Genomic DNA, 19580 nt, shown 5'->3' with positions numbered 1-19580 from the left:
CCGTCCACTCGATCAGTATAACAGCACCGAGAGGACGAGAAGCGCGCGCACACGGAGAGAACACACAGCGGTGACGGGTGAAGATGGCGATGCGGCGCGGTCTGAGAGAGAAGAACTCGTTAAAACCAAGAATGCTTACGAAGAGAATGGCGTCGACCTGTTCAGATAAAAGAGCAGATCGCAACGGTGGGAACATGGTAAGATTTCATTACAAATTTAACTTCTAAACGTGTTTGAGCGAGTGGTAAAGACGCACCAATATGGTGGAAAAGGAGAGGGTTCGACGAGGTGTTGTAAAATGGCCATGATGGGGCCATTGCCAAGTACTGAAAAAGGGCATTCCGTCGATTTAATCGACAATTTTAAGGTAAAAACATCGTGAAATTGTTAGGAAAACAATGCATGGATATGATGCAGGAAGACCGTGAAGATTTCAACTGGCAGCAACGAAGAGAAACAAGGATTTAACTGTCTACGCATTTTAAATTCGCTTTGTCCTTGAGAGGACAAAATGTCCTTGTAACATTCGAGAGCGGAAAAAATAATTTATATTGAAATATTGTTGTAATAATGCTATAAGGGACGTATCGTTTCCTGTCTCAACATTTTGAGTGTCTTTCGTTGATTTCAACTGTTTTCTTTGAATAAACAATTTTATTGAACATTCTAATGCATTTATTGTGTTAATTACTGAAAAAAATAATCTCCCCCCTCCCAGATGTATATTGTTTTGAACTTGTTCAAGGAACGTTGTGAATGTGTCAACTTGCCTTTGGATTTAGTACATTTTGATGTTTTACTTTATTTTAAGATTGTATTGTTTTCTGCATAAAATGTAACAGTTAAACATTTCATTTTATGGTTCTTTTCCACTTGAGAATGAACTTAAATAAACGTATCCACTTTTATTTCTTGTGCTTTGAAAACATTTGTGCTGTATTTTCGACGTTAAATAATAGGGTGTTGGCTTTTAACCCATTGTAGTCCACAAGAAAAAAATATATTCTTTAAAAAATGTAGAAACATGTTTCTTTATTTCTGTTTTTCCATTTTCAACAGAGATACATGTAAAGTACATTTTCACCTGATTAGTACTGTTTTGAAGTATTAAATTCCCTACATTTATACAAAAATTGTTGATAAATATAAAAAAAGTCCAATTAAATCTGTAAAATCTTTTTATTGCTCTAGTTGCCACAATATCATAGAAACATATAACCTAGAAAGTAATGCTGTTAAAGTTGTCTTTATTTAAAGTGTAAAATGTTAGATTTAATATATTATGAGGTCTATGCTGTAAAATAATGAACTGTTCACTGCTGTCTAGAAAACAAATGTTACTACTAATGTTGCATGTAAGAGAATAAATTAAAAATAAAACATGAGCCCTAAGTGATTATTCTATTTCAAAGAGGTTGCTGATTTATGTATATTCTTCAGCGTATGAAGTATTGTCACATTACGTACTTTAAGAATTTTTCAACAATAGTCCTTGCAGATTACCTCGACGTTAACTAAAGAAATTGTATTTCATGTAGAGAAACCGCATGAATGAAATAGTTTCTTTTGAACATTTTGACTCCGAAGTGAATATACAATACAAAACTAATTGTCCAAAATGTTTTTTTGTGTACAGGAATCGAAACAACTGGATAAAAGATGATGGAGTTTTGTTCAGTCTCATGCCATATAAATGTAAGTGCCATTAATGTATTTACTAACTGAACTATACATTTGCGCAATCCGTTATTTACCTTATCATCAACCACCACTAGGTGTGCTCTAAATCAAATCGTAGGATGTATCTTCAATCTAACGAAGAATCTTTTTGTTGTTAAGGGTTCCTGATCTCCTAAATGTCAAAAGAAAGATGAGGAAACGGATTTTTGCCGTAAGTATTGCAATTTAAGGAACCCTGTATGACGTACATTATTTTAGGTACTATATAGTTATGTGGTTCATTTACTAATGTTTTTAAAACACTAGCTTGGCCTGAAGTATAGTTAACAATGCAATTTTTACACAATTTGAGCAAATACATAATAATAATACAAATCATCATTTTTTTAATAAATGCAGAACATTTATTTCAACGAATTCTGCACCGCCTAAGATATTTAAACAGTTGTAGAATATAACGAATAAAAAAAAAAACATTAATCTTGGTACTAGCTATGAACTCTTTACTCGCATCGATGTTTAGCGAAATAAGATGAAATTCAGAACTTCAAAAAAAAAACTTCAAATCAAAATTTGCAGTTATTAATAGAGGGATTATTGGTAACATTATTTGGGGGGAATGGTGTGGAGAAACACTATTTAGGCCTTCTATAACCTAAGTATGTTACAAACATCAATTTTAATAAAAAAAAATACTGGAATTTTTCCAATTTTGTCTCATTAGACTATACCTAAAAGTAGGGTTGTGACGATAGTATTGTTTATCGATGGTAGTCATATTGGCAAAGGCTGATGCCTTTGACGTTATCAAGACGATTATTGGCTCGGTTCCCATTAATGTATGAAATTATCATTACTATTATTGAGCTGGTATTGTCAAATTAATATTAGGTCCTACAATTCACTTGCCTTCCCTAATTTCATATTGACATCACCACATAACCACACTTGCGACACGTGTACAGTTCTTATTTACGCCAAGGCGGCATCGTTTTTCGTAAGCCTTTCCATAGCACATAAATAAAACATTTAATGACACTAGTAACACCAATAACAATACAATTACAAATTATGATTTATTATTATTATTAATAACAATATTATTACTAAGTTATATAGGCTTAATAACAGGCTTTATTGTGCACAGGCACAATAATCTGTTATCGATGAAAATCAAAAGCAGCTTCAAACACTGACCTAAAACAACAAAAGAAGAAATATTGATTCTTCTCGTTTTTTTTTTCACCCTCATTAATGTATGTTCCACAAGAGGAAAATATTAAGCCAATAAATTTGATATACCATTATCAGCATTGAGGTAGATTCAGCTGTCTGAAAGAAATAATTCACCGTGCAGCATCGGACGCTGAATGCTTGGTCAGTTTTTGCTTTCACTTTCATGGATTAACTTGAGACTCCTTAACCAGCATAAAGCCCCGTTCACACTACACGCGACGCGATACCATTCATTTCAATAGGGAGCTGGCGAATTCCGGGGACACGCGCGACAGCGACCGTTGGCGACCGGATGGGGCGTGTCTGGCGATGCAACAAAGTTGAGATCTGTTTAACTTTATGCAAATGAGGAGTGACTTTCGGGAGCGACAACCAATAGGAGCGGAGCGCGTATGATCCTTCTCCACATCATTGGATGTCATTCATAAAGGCAACCAGTAGTGGGAACTCCCACTAGCGACCGCATCGCCAGCCACTGGCGACATGCAGCGACAAAGTCGCTTGTAGTGTGAACGGGGCTTAACTCTCGTGCGAAGTTTCCATAGTGCTTCTCTGATATCCACGGGCTCGCCTTTTGGGTGAAATATTTCATTGCATCCTAAACTATTGCATCCCCCGCCAGCGATAATACTGCATATCAGCGATCTGCATATCAGCGGTAAGCGGCTGACGTTAGGACGATATGACTATTCCGCATTTCCCCAACACTACTTAAAGGGTAACTCAACCCCTGGTCAAAGCCTGACCTCACCCACTGGCAATATCTGAAAAATGCTGGAAAAGTGGGCAGAGCCCAGCGGAGGGAGGGCGTGCACCTGAGACCCGCATCTCTGTAGGCAAGGGCGTGGTGAGCTGGTACCTGCTTATGTCACGCAGTACCACAACATCCAATAGGAAAATTCAACTGCAGTAGCCACTGTTCAACCTGAAGAGGGCAGCACTCAGACATTTTTACACCATATATTGTAGAATTAAAACACTCTTACCCAAATGTCAAAAAATTTACTCGAATCAATGAACAGCATCAATAAAGCCTGTCTTACTGATAATTAACTAAAAAAAGTTGTTTTAGGGTTTAGTTACCCTTTAAAAAAAAAAAAAAATTAACTAATTTTTTTTATTTTTATTATTATTAGTGCAGAACAATTAATACTTGGAGCATTTAGATTTTTCGAATTGAATTTATTTAAAATGTTTTAACTATCCATTCATTTAAAACAAATTTAGCTTATTTCACCCCTGATAACATGTCGGTGTCCCTAGTGTGACAGTGATAATACAAACTTCATTCACTTTTTTTTAATGTAGTAAATAAATAAACAAAATCAATAAAGGACGTTCACCCTGCAACAAATTTTTATATCTACAATAAAAGTTCACTAAACAATATTCTCTCGTTTAAAGAGTTTTTCGCTCAAGTTGGATTTGGGTTTAGTGTTGTTTCACATGCCTAGCAATTATTTAAAATTTCTCCAGCATGCCTCAATTCCTGCTCACTGTGGTTTCCAGTACTAAGTTAGTCACCTCATTGCCCCCAAAGAGCCTAATTAGCGATAACTTTTTTGTTTATGATTGCCAAAGCAAGCAACGCTATAAATATGGCTCATATTGAGTATTACATTTCAGTGAGTAACTCGCACTGTAATGTTTGTTCTTCATGTGAAAGCAAGGAGAACTGTTATTACCTTCTAAATGATCAGACTCAATTTCACCTGGACAAATTTAAAACATAAAAAATTGATACATAGATGCCTCGTCTGTTTCCTTGGGCTGCTATGTGTAAGCCGTCCGCCATATTGTAACGGTCAAACCAGTCTGCGAACACTCGAGAGCAAATTGACTCCGTGACTGCAACCGTAGTTAGACACATGTCTAAGCCTGAATATCTATATCTGCTGATGATTTTGCTAAACTAACACAATACAAGACGAAGGCGCCAGCTTACACAATATTAAAAATTTACCATAGTAAAAACCTGTAATATTGAGTTAATAATAATAATAATTCATTACATTTATATAGCTTTTCTCGAGACTTAAAGCGCTTTACATGGAAGGGGGGAATCTCCTCAACCACCACCAATGTGCAGCATCCACCTGGATGATGCGACGGCAGCCATATTGCGCCAGAACGCCCACCACCAGCTTATTGTGGCGCTTTTCCACTGCATGGTACAGCTCGCTTTAAATGGTACCACCTCTGTTGAGGTTCCAAGTGTACTGCACCGATACTAAAATGTGATGTGAAAACATTGCAGATCACTGATTGGTCAGACTGAATCGTCACTACCAGCGTCATTGTATTTGCGAGACATCAAACCCACTAGATTTCAATAGCCAGTAACAGCCACCGCAGTAGCACCTGTTTTAAAACTACTTGCTTACTTGCTTGAAGAAAAAAGAAAAAAAACTTCCAAAAAAAGAAATGGCTGAATCGTGGTCAGTGCACGAAGTGCAGACGTTCCTCTCGTTGGTTGCCGAGGAGCAGATAAACTATAACGATCAGTCTATAATCCCACCCACTTTGGAGCGGTACTAACTGCAGTGGAAAAGCGAACCGAGCCGTGCCGAGTCATACCACGCAGTGGAAAAGCGAAGCGAGCCGAACCATACTGAGCTGTACAATGCAGTGGAAAAGCGCCATTGGTGGAGAGGAGGCAAAGTGATGAAGCCAATGAGTATATATAGGGATGATTAGGAGGCCATGATGGACAGAGGCCACTGGGCAAATTTGGCCAGGGTGCCTGGGTTACACCCCTACTCGTTTCGAAAGACATCCTGGGATTTTTTGTGACCACAGAGAGTCAGGACCTCGGGTTAGCTTCTCATCTGAAGGACGGTGCTCAACACATTCTCTCACCTGTGAAAGGTTATCCCATTGCTTTGGGAATTTAAATCTCTGCGGTTTCACAACCAGTAGCTGCGAAATGTTGTGGCATCATAGATTCTTACTGTGAATGACAACACGCTGACCGTTCCAAGATGGCGCACCAACGTGTGGCATCGACATATACACATGTAGGGACAAAAAGTAAACAACCACCTAACAACTGCATAGCTACACACTAACAACCACTCAGAACACCCTAAAATCATGGCAGGGACTTTTGCATGGAGAAGAATCTCTCCCATTTTCAACAGAAAATGTAGATACTATTTGGAAGATAAATAAAAATAGAAAATCTTTTGAAGGCAATGTAGGGTTCAGGCTTAATTCTTTACACTACTAAATGGATGACAATGTTTTGCTTGAATTAATCATAGGGCAATGTGACACTTACTCGAGCAGCTAATGTAGTTCTCAACTGACAGTGTTTGGTTTTCTACCTCTGATCTCACGATTGTCCTTCTCCCTGCAGACGACGTTTGCCTGAAGAGGAAACTGCAGCAAAATCAAGGAAATGAAGACTGCTCTGTAAGTCCTTACAGTGTTATTTGTATTATTAAGGTATTACTCCATATGTCTGTCATTTAGCTGCATCTAGGCTCTCAGCTCTAGGAAAGCATATTTGCCCAGGCAAAAGTAGTAGGATAAATAACAGAAAATGGATGTTTCATCAAAAAAATTTATTTACAATTGCTGCAGTCTATATAATAGGTAAAGAAAAAATTCAAAGCTTAAAGGAATGGTACTAAGGATGTTTTTTGGGGGAAAGGGCTTCCTGTCACAGTTAGGAAAGGTGTAAATGTGTTTTTTTCCTCACTTTGTTTTGATGACAGTACAAATCATTTACTTGTCTTCAGTACCCGAGCATGCTTGGGTGCTCTCTTCACTTGATCTTGTTTTCAGTGGAAACCTTTCTTGAGATCATTGGCTATGTTTCCATTCGACGTTTAATCCATTTTGTCCACAAAATTGGAATATCGCTTACATTTGCCAATAAAGCAGCGATTCCATCCCATGTGTTCGAAAACAAAATAGTCACTTCCTGGGGAATTGGTGCAATCGGGGAAGCCACTGTGGCTCTTTTATCCTATATCATAAATGACTTTGGTTCTCAGAGCACGAGAGAAGTCATGATATCTTGCGTTCAGATTCCTGATGTTTGGGAACGCAGTCATTATACCAAATTATTCAGATGACGGACTTTGGCTCGGGCATTTCAGAATGACCAAACCAACGTTTGAGATGCTGTGCGATGAAACTGATCTGCTGGTTAGTTCAGTTATCCAATCACATCGTTTGAGAAAGTCAACTTTTTTTTTTTTGCATAGAGGGATTTATTTGTTAAATATGTTTCCATTGAAGTTAATGCGCATGTCGTCTTACCGGATAAAAAAAAAATCCTCAAATTAGCGCCCAAGTTTTTATTCACATTTTTAGAATTTATGCACATCTTTGTTTTTCCATTTAGCGTGACTCTTTTCTTGTGGAGTCTATTCTGCTTTTGTGTAACTTGTTTTACACATCTTTCTTAATTCTGTTCTACATTTGGCCTCCTTTTTCACTGGCTGTTGCACACTTGCACTTGTGCCACATAAATACTGGAATACACTACAACATTTCCATTTTACTTGTGACATTTAGAGTAATGGATGGATAAAACATTTTCTGCTTTTGATTTTGGGATGGGTATCCAGACAGGACAGACTAAAAATGTATTATTGCACATTAAATAAGTGTGCATTGGCCCATGTCCTTTACATTAAATCACCATTTAATTTAATTTAATAGTTTTCAAAGGAAAATGTCCTCAACTTCTGGATAAGGCTACTGACATTTTCAGTAAGCAAATGCCATACGTCCGTTGAGAAGGAAGCTGTGACTACAAATCTTTTTCATTTTTCTGAAGCCCGACTTTTATTAAATGTACTTCATACCTTCTCTTTTTTTTTAAATTGAGAATTTTCTTTCTTTATAACAATTGGGACAACTCGTGTCCTTTTTGTTAAAATTCTCTTATTTCGACTTATACACATCAGTATGAAAAAAATTCACTGTTTGTTGTGAACAGACAATTTGCAGTGTCGCTTCTCATTTTGGTGGTTAAGCCACACTTTTCATAGTTTATTTTATTTAAATTAATTTATCCTAGAAAAAACATCTCCGCAGCCTAAACATCCTGAATGACTGAATTGCAACAACTTTACAGTTTGATTACTCCCTCTAATACACTTACTTTTGGCCAAAGTTACACCTTGTAATAATCACATAGTAAAGACAAACACACATGTTTTTCACCTATTCATTTCAATAGTTTTCAGCTTTGTAGGCTCACTTGGATACAACTTTGTTCTTGTATCATTAACGTTAATGGTCATTATTAAACAAAAACATGATTATTGGAAGAAATTTACCTTTTATGAAGCACATCCACAGAAATGATTGCTAATGACAGACATATGTTGTGTAATATATGTTGTGATTTTTAAACTGTTGGTCTATCGTAAAGCTACTTTCTGAGTATCAATGTAATTGGTAAACTAATAAGTGAACCAAATCCAGGTACTATAGATTTTCTGGTAGTTGAAAGTAAAGGTTTTTGTTGTGTTCTTGTGATTAACGCTTGCCGAGTTTTGTGTGAAATAGTTTCTTGCACTTACATTTGTAGGTGAATATAACGAAATCATGCATATGCGGCAACTACATAGCAGTCTTCTGTTAGCATTTTATCATCAATATATGAATAACAATGCATTTTGCTGTTATTATGCTACTATTATTATATGGACAAGTTGTGCATGTTCATGTGGAGGTTGTCCTAATTGACCATATGAAGCTACCTTGTGAGATTGACCATTGTCGCTAGTTAGAGAACCATTTAAAACAGGATTCTGATTTCATGTTCGTAGCTACACCATAGCTGTACGTTACCGTTTTTATGAAAAGCTGTCATCGCATCTTTAAAAAAACATTTGGGGTTTACATGTTTTCCCTTTTTGATTTCATTAAGAACCAATTCTGGACAGTCAAGTGGAGACTACAGCTTAATGAAGATGGCGGCTCATATTTTGCTTTTGGATTTGGAAAGAAAGAGACATTTTATTTGTTTGTGATTTGCTGTGTTTTAATTAATTCGCAAATGTGCTTAACAAATGTATGTATGTCATTTTACTGCATTATTGTTTTGATGAAATGCTTGTATTTCAAAATTTAATCATGCTTTTTTTTGTGCCTTTTTTTAAAATATAAATAAAGAAGTTTCGTTATTGAACAATATCGAGTTGCTCTTATTGGATGGAAAATAAGAATGACGTTTCACAAAATATTTGTTTTGCGGTTTACGTCCAAGCGTCCAACACAGCTTTTCCAGGTTCAACTTTTCTTAAAAAAAGAAAAGAAATGTTATTTACTTACGAACTATAATTTGTTTACTAACAAGCTAGGTGATCTTTTCAAATTTTAAAGAGTTAGTTATGTCTTTAACTGCCCTCAATGGCTTTTTAAAATTTTTGCTACATTAATTTAGTTCCAATCCATAATTAACTTTCGCAAATTATTTTCAAGCTTTATCTATTCCATTCAAGGATACACCCTCAAATTTCCTGTTAAATTAAAATCACGCACTTGCCAGCCTGCGAGCTTGATTCACGCAACCGTCCTCTTTCAAATATCACTTTTGCAAAGTACATCACAAATACAGAGCAGGTGTAAAAGGGTTAAAATGAAATTGTCTAAAATGGTGTCCAGTGTAGTCCAGCACTCACTGCAAAATGGCAGTCTCTTGTCTCATTTCCTGTCTATGCAGGAAGTGAAGCCTTACAGAAATAAATGTATTAACATAAAGATAAGTCCTGCCCTTTTGTAATCACTGATGATCAGTTGTTCCACTACTGTACTTATAGGTTAGCACTAACTTGAGGCTTTAATTAATCTGTAAAACAGATAGTTTTTATTTAAAATAAAAAGGGGTGGGTCTTTCGTGCATCACCTGAGCCCTGTGTAAATGGAGAGAACGTCAATCAAAGGCTAAGCTCTCAGAGCTGGGAAGGAGCTTTAGATGGCGGATGAACCTTGGGAAGGGGAGAGCGTTGAGCCTCGTAGGGCTCTCGATAGCACTTGTATCTCAACTTTGGTGAACTTTGAGTGCCTCTAGGGGCACCGTAATCGCGCGAATTCCTTCGTTTTAGTACGTTTTGGACCTTAGAGACGTTAAGGCGTACGTTTTGTGACTTTGTTTCGTCGAAAAACGCTGTGGTGTGTGCGTAGAGTGGCCAGTCGTTGTTTTCCCTGCCTTGCACTGGCAGCCATGGCGGTCCTCCATTTTTAGTGCGCTCTGCTGGGCTCTTCTCATACTCTCTCTCTCCCTCTCTCTCTCTCCATTCAAATAGCCATCGGTGGATTACTGCTATTATTTTTCTTTTCGAATATCTTTCCGATTATTTTAATCTCAATCCTGGACTCTTTTTGATTTTTTTTATTGTTATGGCCGAAGTAACAAATCGGATATTTTGTCAGATGTGAATGTACTACTACAATCCTCCTCCTGTCAATGCAATAGGTATGTTTACATCGTTTCTTTTCTATTGTTGAATTTATTTGCTTTCATCGTTATGTTTTAATCGTCCTTTGTCTGATGACGCAGTAAGAATTTATGCATGTGGCTCTGTGAATGTATTGCCTTGAAATGCCATCAACACATGTATATTTGACATCGAATAGAGTCGAGCAGGTGTCATTTCAATTCCGATGCCTTTTAACTTTAGAAATACTATAAATATGTATTTATTTTAAATTTCCCGAGTCCAACTTTATCCATGCATCGCAACGGACTTTTTTTTTCGTTTGATGGTTCATCCAGCTTTAAACTTTTGACAGTTAATACCTGGACAAAAGATCATCATTAACAAATCCCAAGACAAAATCATGATGAAGAATAAGAGTAAAAAGCAGGATGAAGGCTCAACTCAAAGCAATGCTTCCAGGTATGATCTTTCATATTTTTCCTCTCTTTTTTTAACATGTCTTGATTGTTTACCTTTACAAGCATGGTTGATCACCTGTGCAGAAGTTTAAACCACAATGTATGTAAATTTAAATGTGTTTCATATCATTGACCTTGGGATAGATGTATAGCCACACCCTGATTTTGCTAGTATTTCTAAAAGTGAATTCAAGGCCTATGGGCCTTTAGCAAAATTTATACTCAAGATGCAGTGTTTTGTACAGTTTTGAGCAGTGATTACGGTTATAATGTTTTTACTTTTAAAGTGATATTGTTAAATCACCTTGTCTGATTTGTAGTACGTGCTGCATTGCACCACTATGTAAGGTTAATGACATTTTAAACACTTTTACTTTAACATTACATGGCAGTTTAGCATTTGATAGATGCAAATTGATGTTGCAGTTATTGTATGCAGAACCTGTTCAATCGGATTTCCTGAAATATTTTAATGAAATTAATTTCACACAAATAAATTGTTTAAAGCAATTTAATTTTGTTCAAAGGGAAGAGTATTATTTTACATTTGTATGTTCATAATTTGAATTATTTTCTTTGTTTCATTATTAATAGCAACAAAACTATTGCTTTTGTTTATTTAATGTACAATTGTTTTTTTGTGCTGACAAGCTGTTGCTTAATACAGAAAGTTATAATCACTTTAATGTGTTTAAATGTTTTATTAAAGAAAATAGTGGTGAATACAGTGGTGTCTGATCCTAAAGGAGTATTTGGGGGTCACACGTGTGAATTAAAATCTGTGTCCTATGCTTTAAGGGTCTTAATTGTTTGACAAACATTTATAATTTCCTAATGACATGGGGTGTATTACCTTATGTAAATATTAATACAGTATTAGCTCAGCACTCAATTATGTATTTCAAAACTCACACTTCTTGAAATAATTTACAGTTGTATTGGAGCTCATTCAATTTATTTTTATATTTTATATAAAATTTTATTTGTTTTAGGTTTGCTGACCAAAATTTGTGTTTTCCATATGTTCCATTTAGTGCTGTCAAATCGATTAATCACATCTAAAATAAGTTTTTTGTTTACGTGTGTGTGTATATATGTGTGTGTATATATACATACATATATATATATATATATTATACATACACACACACACACACACACACACACACGTATATTATGTAAACAGAAACTTTAATGTTAGATGCGATTAGTCGATTTGACAGCACTAGTTCCATTATAACATCTATCCAACAAACCAAGGATGTCTTATCCTGATTGAAAAATGCAAAGCAAATTATTATGGTTATTTTACTTCACTCTTTACAAGTTACTTTTATTTCCATATGAAAACTGGAACTAATAAGTTGTAAATGTTATTGGGTTCATATAAACACAGTAATTTGTCTTTTTACAAAAGTGTACCTAATGTTTACATATGCATTATTAATTTAGGCTAACAATTCCTTACAATATTACAAAATGATTGGGGGACATTGAAAAGACATTTTTCAAAGGTTCATGGTTTATTTATCCAGGGAAATATCAAGGAAAAAACTTGAACACAACATGGAAGATTTAATGATCACTATTCAGTTTCAAAGCCTCACAAAATGTGAATACATTACAATCAATATTTGACTTTCACATTGCTATAATAGCAATTATCATTAAAAGTATACTATTGAACACCGGTATTAATGTAATGTATAACACACAGCTTTAATGTAGTTTTAAAGTAGCCTATATATTTTCACTTTTACCAACATAGGACATCATCAGTGGGGCTTTTACCCTGTTAAAAAGTGGTCATCATATCAGCCTTAAAAAAACAAAACAATAGCACAGGATGTGTTGATGTTGTGTTTAGTGTTTATGACCGGGTCTGTCATTATTTTCGTGGTTGTGTGTCAAGAATTTCCCTCTGAATTGATGAGACAGCTTTGAAGCCCCTGCATATGTTCCAGACACCAGTGTCTAAATCGAAAACCCCTCTCAAATGTATGTTATCTTTTTACAATTACACACAGCAGTTTCATGTAATATTGTATATGTGATCATGAATTTACAAATGAACATATATGCTAACTTTTACAGGTTACAAATAATTTCATTTGTGTTAAAGATGCTCGTGAGAGCCTAAATCAAGTCATTATCCTCAATAACATGTCTTCACTGTTGTTTAGCTGTGGCAGCCATTTTCTAAATATTGCTAAAGAAGCAAGAGGTGAAAAGGATGCCAATTGTGATATTTTTTCCTATATTATAGTCAATATACTTTATTTGAGGTGTTCATATGGCTAAGCGCCACATAAAAAGCACTGCTTTGTTTCATCACAGTATGAGACTGGTTTCATTAAATGGCTGAAAGCCCTCAAAGTCACAAAATGGCTCTTGCTTTGTGCTGCATAGCTTGTATTAGTTGCTGCATTACATAAAAGCTTCTTGGAACTACAGGAAGCGGAAGCAGGAAGTCTTGTGGAGGTCAGATGATTTCATGCTGTGTTTTCATTGGTCCTTCACTTGGCTAGCAATAAGCAGCCAATGAGAATTCAGTTGAGAGGTTAGGTCCGCCCAGATATGACGTCACCAGCCATATAAGGACAGTCTGGCTGGTAAGGCTGCTTCGTCAGCAGCTGTTTCGCCGCTCGAGCACATGATGGGGGTTGTTGTTTCTAGCAGTGCATTCCATCAAAGCACTCAATGTGCTAGTGCTCGCGTTCAGATCTGCATTATGGCTTCACATTAAAATCCATCGTGTCAAATTAAATCAGTATTACTGAGACACTTTCACATGAGGTTTCACATAGGTAAGGCAGAATAAAGTAGATTTCACATTATAGTGTCGTTAGCTGATATTTAACCATGTAAGGAAGATTTAAATGCTCTATTTTGAGATGTACTTTTATAGTAAGAGGGGGTGGGCTTATTTCAGACGGAAGCCATTGCGTTTAATTTTAGACTCAAAGGGCAAAGGCGAGCAGAAGTGGTCAGACACAAAATGACCTGCAAGATGATGCAATATATCTCATATACTTAAACATTTCATAAAGGTTATTTTGAAATGGCGATTTTAATTTATTTAAAATTTTAGTGAACCCGATTGTATGCAAATGCCTCATCACACTTGAAAAATTAAATGAATCATTCAAATTCTACAGGTGTTGTCTGTTTGTCATTAAATAAGCTTCTATGGTAAAACTTTACAATAAGGTTTCATTAGTTACCTATATTAACATAAACTAACCATGAACAATATTTCTACACTATTCATCTTAGTGCATGTTAAGTTCAACATTTACTAATACAATTTTAAATTAAAAGTTGGATCGGTAAACATTAGTTAATGCACTGTAAACTAACATGAACAAACAATGAACATCTGTTTTTAACAACAAACATTAACAGATAAAAAAAAAACCCTGACAATATATTGCTCATTGTTAATTCATGTTCTCTAATGCTAATGTTAACAAATGATAACCTTTTTGTAAAGTGTTGCTGCATATATATATATATTAAAAACAAGTGATGCTAATTGCAGTAACGGTTCCCATGCTGCTACATTTATATTATATTGGATTTCTTTTCCCCAGTTTCCAATTCCAAATTTAAAAACAACTATTGTTTACAATGACAAAGAGACAGAATGGTTTAAGACGTTTCAATTAGGCATAGAGGACGTGGCATTTCGTTGTTGGACTGAGATAATTGGATTTCGCTTCGATTTTTTTGTGAAAAGCCAGATGTTTAAGTCAGATAATTAAGCGATTTAGAAATAGGAAATAAGTTGAAATTAGGTTAAAATAATTTTTTTTTACAAACTTACCTATTGACAATTCATAAAATGAGATTTTTTGTTGTTGTTGTTGCAATAATTATGTCTTGAGATTTCAGATTAAATTTATGAACATGATTTCTGCTGTACTGTTCAGAACCACTTGATATTTTTTCATTGTTTCTCAACATGAACATCTTTAATGTTATAGCAATTCAGCATCAGAGGAATCTAACCGCTCTGGATCAGAGTCTGGGAGTCAGTCGGAGAGCGAGCAGGGAAGCGATAGAGCTCGTTCCCGGCGTTCCGAGTCCAACAGCACCTCCGATTCCGAGAGCCACTTTGAGTCAGGGAGTGAATCCACTGGGTCCAAATCCCGTCAGAACTCAACACAGGTCAAAGACAAACCAGTCAGGAAAAAAGACAACCTGGCAGACGTGAAGAAGGTACAAAAATAGGCCAGTCTGAACATTAAGAAGGAATCCTCAATTATTCCCATTTGATTTAATTTAGCTGGTGATTAAGTACTTTATCATTTCAAATGAATTGTATCCCTAATTATCATAGATGTGGGAGGAACATCCAGATATTTATGGTGTTAGAAGATCCAGTCGCAGCAGACAAGAGCCTGCCCGCCTCAACATTGGAGCTGAGGTAGGCTGGCTGTGCAAAAAAACTAATTCAACACTGACCCCAAGTGGTCACATGCGTTCTGTCACATTCTCAGTTGACATTTGCAACATGTTCTGCTTCTTGGACCAAAGTAATCATCGACATAGATACTTACTAAAGCATAAATATTTATGTCTGGCCTTGGACTCAGAACTGATCAGGCTTGGCAGCCCAAGTAGTGTAAACATGCCCTGTGTGTTGAAAGGTTTGTTACCTTGATGAATCTGAAACATGACATTTTCATGCTTTTTAATCTAGTGTCATATATTCAAAGTGGATTTTCATGGGTTTCTAGGGCAGCAGTGATTCAGAGGGGGAAAGTCCCAAAAGAAAAAGCCCACGGCAGAAAAAGAAAGAGTAAGTGTACTGAAAGTATTAAATTAGGTCTCCCACCCAACTTTTTCCATAATTTACTTACAAATATCTGATTTGCTGTTTTTTTTTTTCTGTTCTCATAATTGTCTCCATATAAAACATACAGTATGCAGCATTTAGATTCATCAATAGTTGTGCATGTAAATGTCTTTTAAGCCCATTGTTTATATTCATATTGCATGGTTCATATTCAAAAGTATTTCAGATTATTATTATTAAGATATTTTGTTATATAGTGCAATGACATTCATGCATTTTAAGCATGGCTAATAACAAGTATATAAAATACAAAAGACCTGTAAACAGTAAATATAAACTTTTGATTTAAAAAAATAAAAGTTTATTGAAAAATGCGTACGGTACGGTAAATGAGTACGGTACCATTCAAAATATGTTTTTTTTTAACTTTAATACTTTTATTCAGCAAGGATGCATAAATGGATAAAAAATGACAGTGAAGACATTGTAATGTTACAAAATATTTATATTTCAAATAAATTCGTTCTATGCATCAAAGAATCATGAGAGAGAAAAAAAGCAGCACACCTGTTTTCAACATTGATAATAATAATAATAAAGCACCAAAGCAGCATTTTAAAATGATTGCTAAAGTATCATGTGACACTGAATTAATAAAGTAATACAGGTTTGTCATCACCGAAATTACATTTAAAAAATATGTTTTAAATTGTAAAAATTTTCACAATATTACTGTTTTACTGTATTTGTGATCAAATAAATGCAGCCTTGGTGAGCATAAACAAATCTTTTAAATGCTAGTGTATATGGACTGAAGCACGCTAACTTGCCTGTGCGGTGGGTAATCAGTGGAATTAATAAGTGGCTTGCAGATTTACGGTAGGGTAGCAGTTGAAGCTATTAGAGGTCCGATAGATGAACCTGTGGTATTTCTGTGTTGAAAGAAATACCTGGAAAGATGATGACTCAAAAGACGAAGAGGATGTTGAGGAAGAGGCCAGCAGTTCAGAGAGTGAGCAGGAAGAGAAAAAAGTTAGATCCAGACGACTTCCCGCTAGAAGGTAAGAGTGTAGCGAAGCCTGGCCTTCAGACAGCGCATCGTGAATTATCAACTGAGCTGTCTTATTAAACAAAAATGGGCTCATTTATAACTGCTATGTTTGCACTGATATGATTGTTGCTCTAACAATTTAGGATACTTGTGCTGATATATGATAAAGCATGTATCCTATGTCTGGGATAAGGATTAATATAATAATTGATTAATGCGTATAATATATGAGCAATAAGAACTGCTTATATTGTCGGACAGCTGTCTCAAGGCTATTGGCTCATGAGTCAGGCTGGTAGGCGTGAAAATGAATCGCTACACTAGCAAACACACCAGGGATGCAGAACGAAAGGCAAAAAGCCTAGTAATGCTGAATGAGTGTATATAAGTGTGTGTGTGTGCTCTTCTCTTCCCTTCCCAGACCACAGACCAAATCATCTGCTGGCAAGCAGCAGTCGCAAAAGGGACGGAAACAGAGGAAGCAGGAATCCTCAGAGGAGGAGGATGATGATGATGACGATGATGATGATGATGATGAAGAAGAGGAGGATACCCCAAAAAGACAAACAAGGCGGCGAGCAGCAACTAAAGTCAGGTATGGATTGTTCTTATCAAGGAGCGTGTGTGGATCGCATGGATGGGAGATGCCATAATTTTGTCAGATGTAATAAAAAATACATTTCAAATGCATGTCACGCATTCAGTGAATACAACTATATTTGTATTTTTTTTTGGGTAGTGGGGGTAAAAATACTTTTCTATATTTTTGCCCTTTTATAAATATCTTTGAAAATAATAATTAAGATGTAAACACTCACGTAAAGCCTTCTGTATCATATTTCTAAGACCGTGGTACGTGTGTCTGCTGTCAAATTTTTACTGATTTTTGTACAGTACATGTAAGAATATAGTGTTAGCCACATTTCAAGATGAACAGGCACTGGACTGAAGCAACATGGATTTACCTGATTATACATGCATACATTATTTTTTGGAAAAGACATGTCAAAATGTATTAAATATGATTCATCAGGCTTTTGAGGAACCTTTGTTTACATCTCTCAATCATCACATAATAAAACCTAAAGAGCTTTGATCAGAAAACTAGTTTTTAAATATCACCTTACTAAGACATTATTGGGAGATATAGAGTGAAATGCATTACATTTATAAAATATTTTGAATAAAATGTAGCTATTTTTTTCTTTGTTGAGTATGAGCTTCATATTCTCCTGTATCATATACTTCATGGACCATAAAAGCCTGATGTATTAAATATGATATGCAACAAAAACTACCTAACCTTTATATCACATTACATTTTTAGTGTCAATAAATTGAAACTAGCATGAATTTGTTCCCCTTTTCTCTATCATTGTTATTCTTATTTGTAATTGTTATTAACAATTAAGTTTTGAATTTTAATAACTTAAAACTTATTTATAATGACTTAGTCAAATATTAATGATGAAGAATATGTCGCAGTTACAAGGAGGACCAGAATGATTTCGAGACGGACTCTGATGACCTTATCGAAATGGAAGGAGCCGAGGAGCAACAGGATGACGACAGTGAGACCATCGAGAAGGTCCTTGAAACCAAGATTGGCAAGAAAGGAGGTAAAGACCTACTACTTCCTACTTAATATTCAGTGATACACACAGCAGTTGTGCTTATTTATTAAAGCCCTTTTTTCTTTTCTCATCCTCGGTAACAGCTACTGGAGCTTCCACAACCCTCTATGCTATTGAGGAAAATGGGAACCCTGGAGCAGACTTTGATCCTGAGAAAGAGGAAGGGGAAACTCAGTTCCTGATCAAGTGGAAAGGCTGGTCCTACATCCACAACACCTGGGAGAGCGTGGACTCCCTCACTCAGCAGAAAGTCAAAGGGATTAAGAAGCTGGAAAACTTCAAGAAGAAAAACGATGAGCTTAACGCTTGGTTAGTTCTCACACAGATGACATATTTTCATTTTTATATCATCTCTAGAAGAAACTGGCATTTTAAAGCATGAGTGCCAATTTTACGGACATTAATCTGACAGCAAATGTGTATATTACAATTACGTTTTTTAGGTTGAGCAAAGCATCACTGGAAGATTTAGAATATTACAATTGCCAGCAAGAACTAACCAATGACCTGAGCAAGCAATTCCAGATATTAGAGAGAGTGATCGGTAAGTTCTGACTTAGTCAACATGAAATCAAAATGGACAATTCTATGGAATATTGCAGTGTTTATTATTAATAATTTATCTATGCACATCTGATCATTATTATTTTTAAATTCATGTGCCCTCATAATCTTTAATAAAAATATATTTTCCCTCTTGCAACAACATTTCTTCTCTGATGATGTGTTTACTGGTGTGAGGGCTGTCAATCACATGAAATCACAGCAATACTAAACCACCATCCAATCAATTCCCAATGGACACAATCAAGTCCTGTCCTATATTTTTTGTTTTCTTCTTCGAGAAGCTGTTTCACTGGGATATGTCACAATAGGGAAGAAAAATCGCAACTTCTGTCAATGCCAACTTTAATGAGACAAGTCTCTGATTCTCACCATGGATGTATTTATTTGATCAAAAATGCAGTAAAAACAGATTGTTTACAGTTAAAACAGTTATGAAATGTTATTAACATTTTAAATAACTTTTTAATAATTTAATGATTTTTCAGAAATCATTCTAACATGCTGATTTGATGCTCAAGAAACATTATTATTAATGCTTAATTAGATGTTCTGCTTAATATTTATTTGTGGAAACCATATATTTTTTTAGGATTCTTTGAATAGAAAGTTCAAAAGAATAGAAAAAAAACCTGTAACATTTTGTAAATGTATTTACTGTCGTTTTTTATCATTTTAATGCATCTTTGCATGAAAGTATTAATTTGTTTTAATCTGACCCCAAACTTTTGACTGACAGTGGTTGCTTTT

At 35.4% G+C, this 19580-nt stretch overlaps 1 protein-coding gene and 1 long non-coding RNA gene across 4 annotated transcripts in view; both read left to right on the top strand.

The window, feature by feature from the left end:
* The first annotated feature begins 17 nt into the window (after positions 1-17).
* On the top strand, positions 18-9195 carry LOC130088694 (uncharacterized). Its single transcript, XR_008807488.1, has 5 exons — positions 18-197; positions 1637-1695; positions 1840-1891; positions 6275-6330; positions 8810-9195. It is a non-coding gene; the product is annotated as an uncharacterized LOC130088694 (long non-coding RNA).
* A 495-nt stretch (positions 9196-9690) lies between these two features.
* Positions 9691-19580, top strand: part of chd2 (chromodomain helicase DNA binding protein 2) — a 33800-nt gene continuing 23910 nt past the window's right edge. The window contains exons 1-10 of one of the 3 annotated variants that reach the window (XM_056255586.1): positions 9691-10357; positions 10675-10781; positions 14767-15001; positions 15123-15209; positions 15523-15584; positions 16526-16642; positions 17054-17227; positions 18118-18251; positions 18350-18575; positions 18710-18810. In XM_056255586.1, the coding sequence (XP_056111561.1) occupies positions 10723-10781; positions 14767-15001; positions 15123-15209; positions 15523-15584; positions 16526-16642; positions 17054-17227; positions 18118-18251; positions 18350-18575; positions 18710-18810 (1195 nt within the window). In that variant the 5' untranslated portion in view covers positions 9691-10357; positions 10675-10722. Of the gene's footprint in view, positions 10358-10657; positions 10782-14766; positions 15002-15122; positions 15210-15522; positions 15585-16525; positions 16643-17053; positions 17228-18117; positions 18252-18349; positions 18576-18709; positions 18811-19580 lie in introns of all 3 variants that reach the window. The other 2 variants (XM_056255595.1, XM_056255604.1) reach the window with 2 other exon arrangements.

The sequence above is a fragment of the Rhinichthys klamathensis genome, unplaced genomic scaffold (genome assembly GCF_029890125.1).
Source record: "Rhinichthys klamathensis goyatoka isolate OS25496 unplaced genomic scaffold, OSU_Roscu_1.1 h1tg000005l_1, whole genome shotgun sequence".
Classification (NCBI taxonomy): domain Eukaryota; kingdom Metazoa; phylum Chordata; class Actinopteri; order Cypriniformes; family Leuciscidae; genus Rhinichthys; species Rhinichthys klamathensis.
This window is presented reverse-complemented; position numbering and strand designations above follow the sequence as displayed.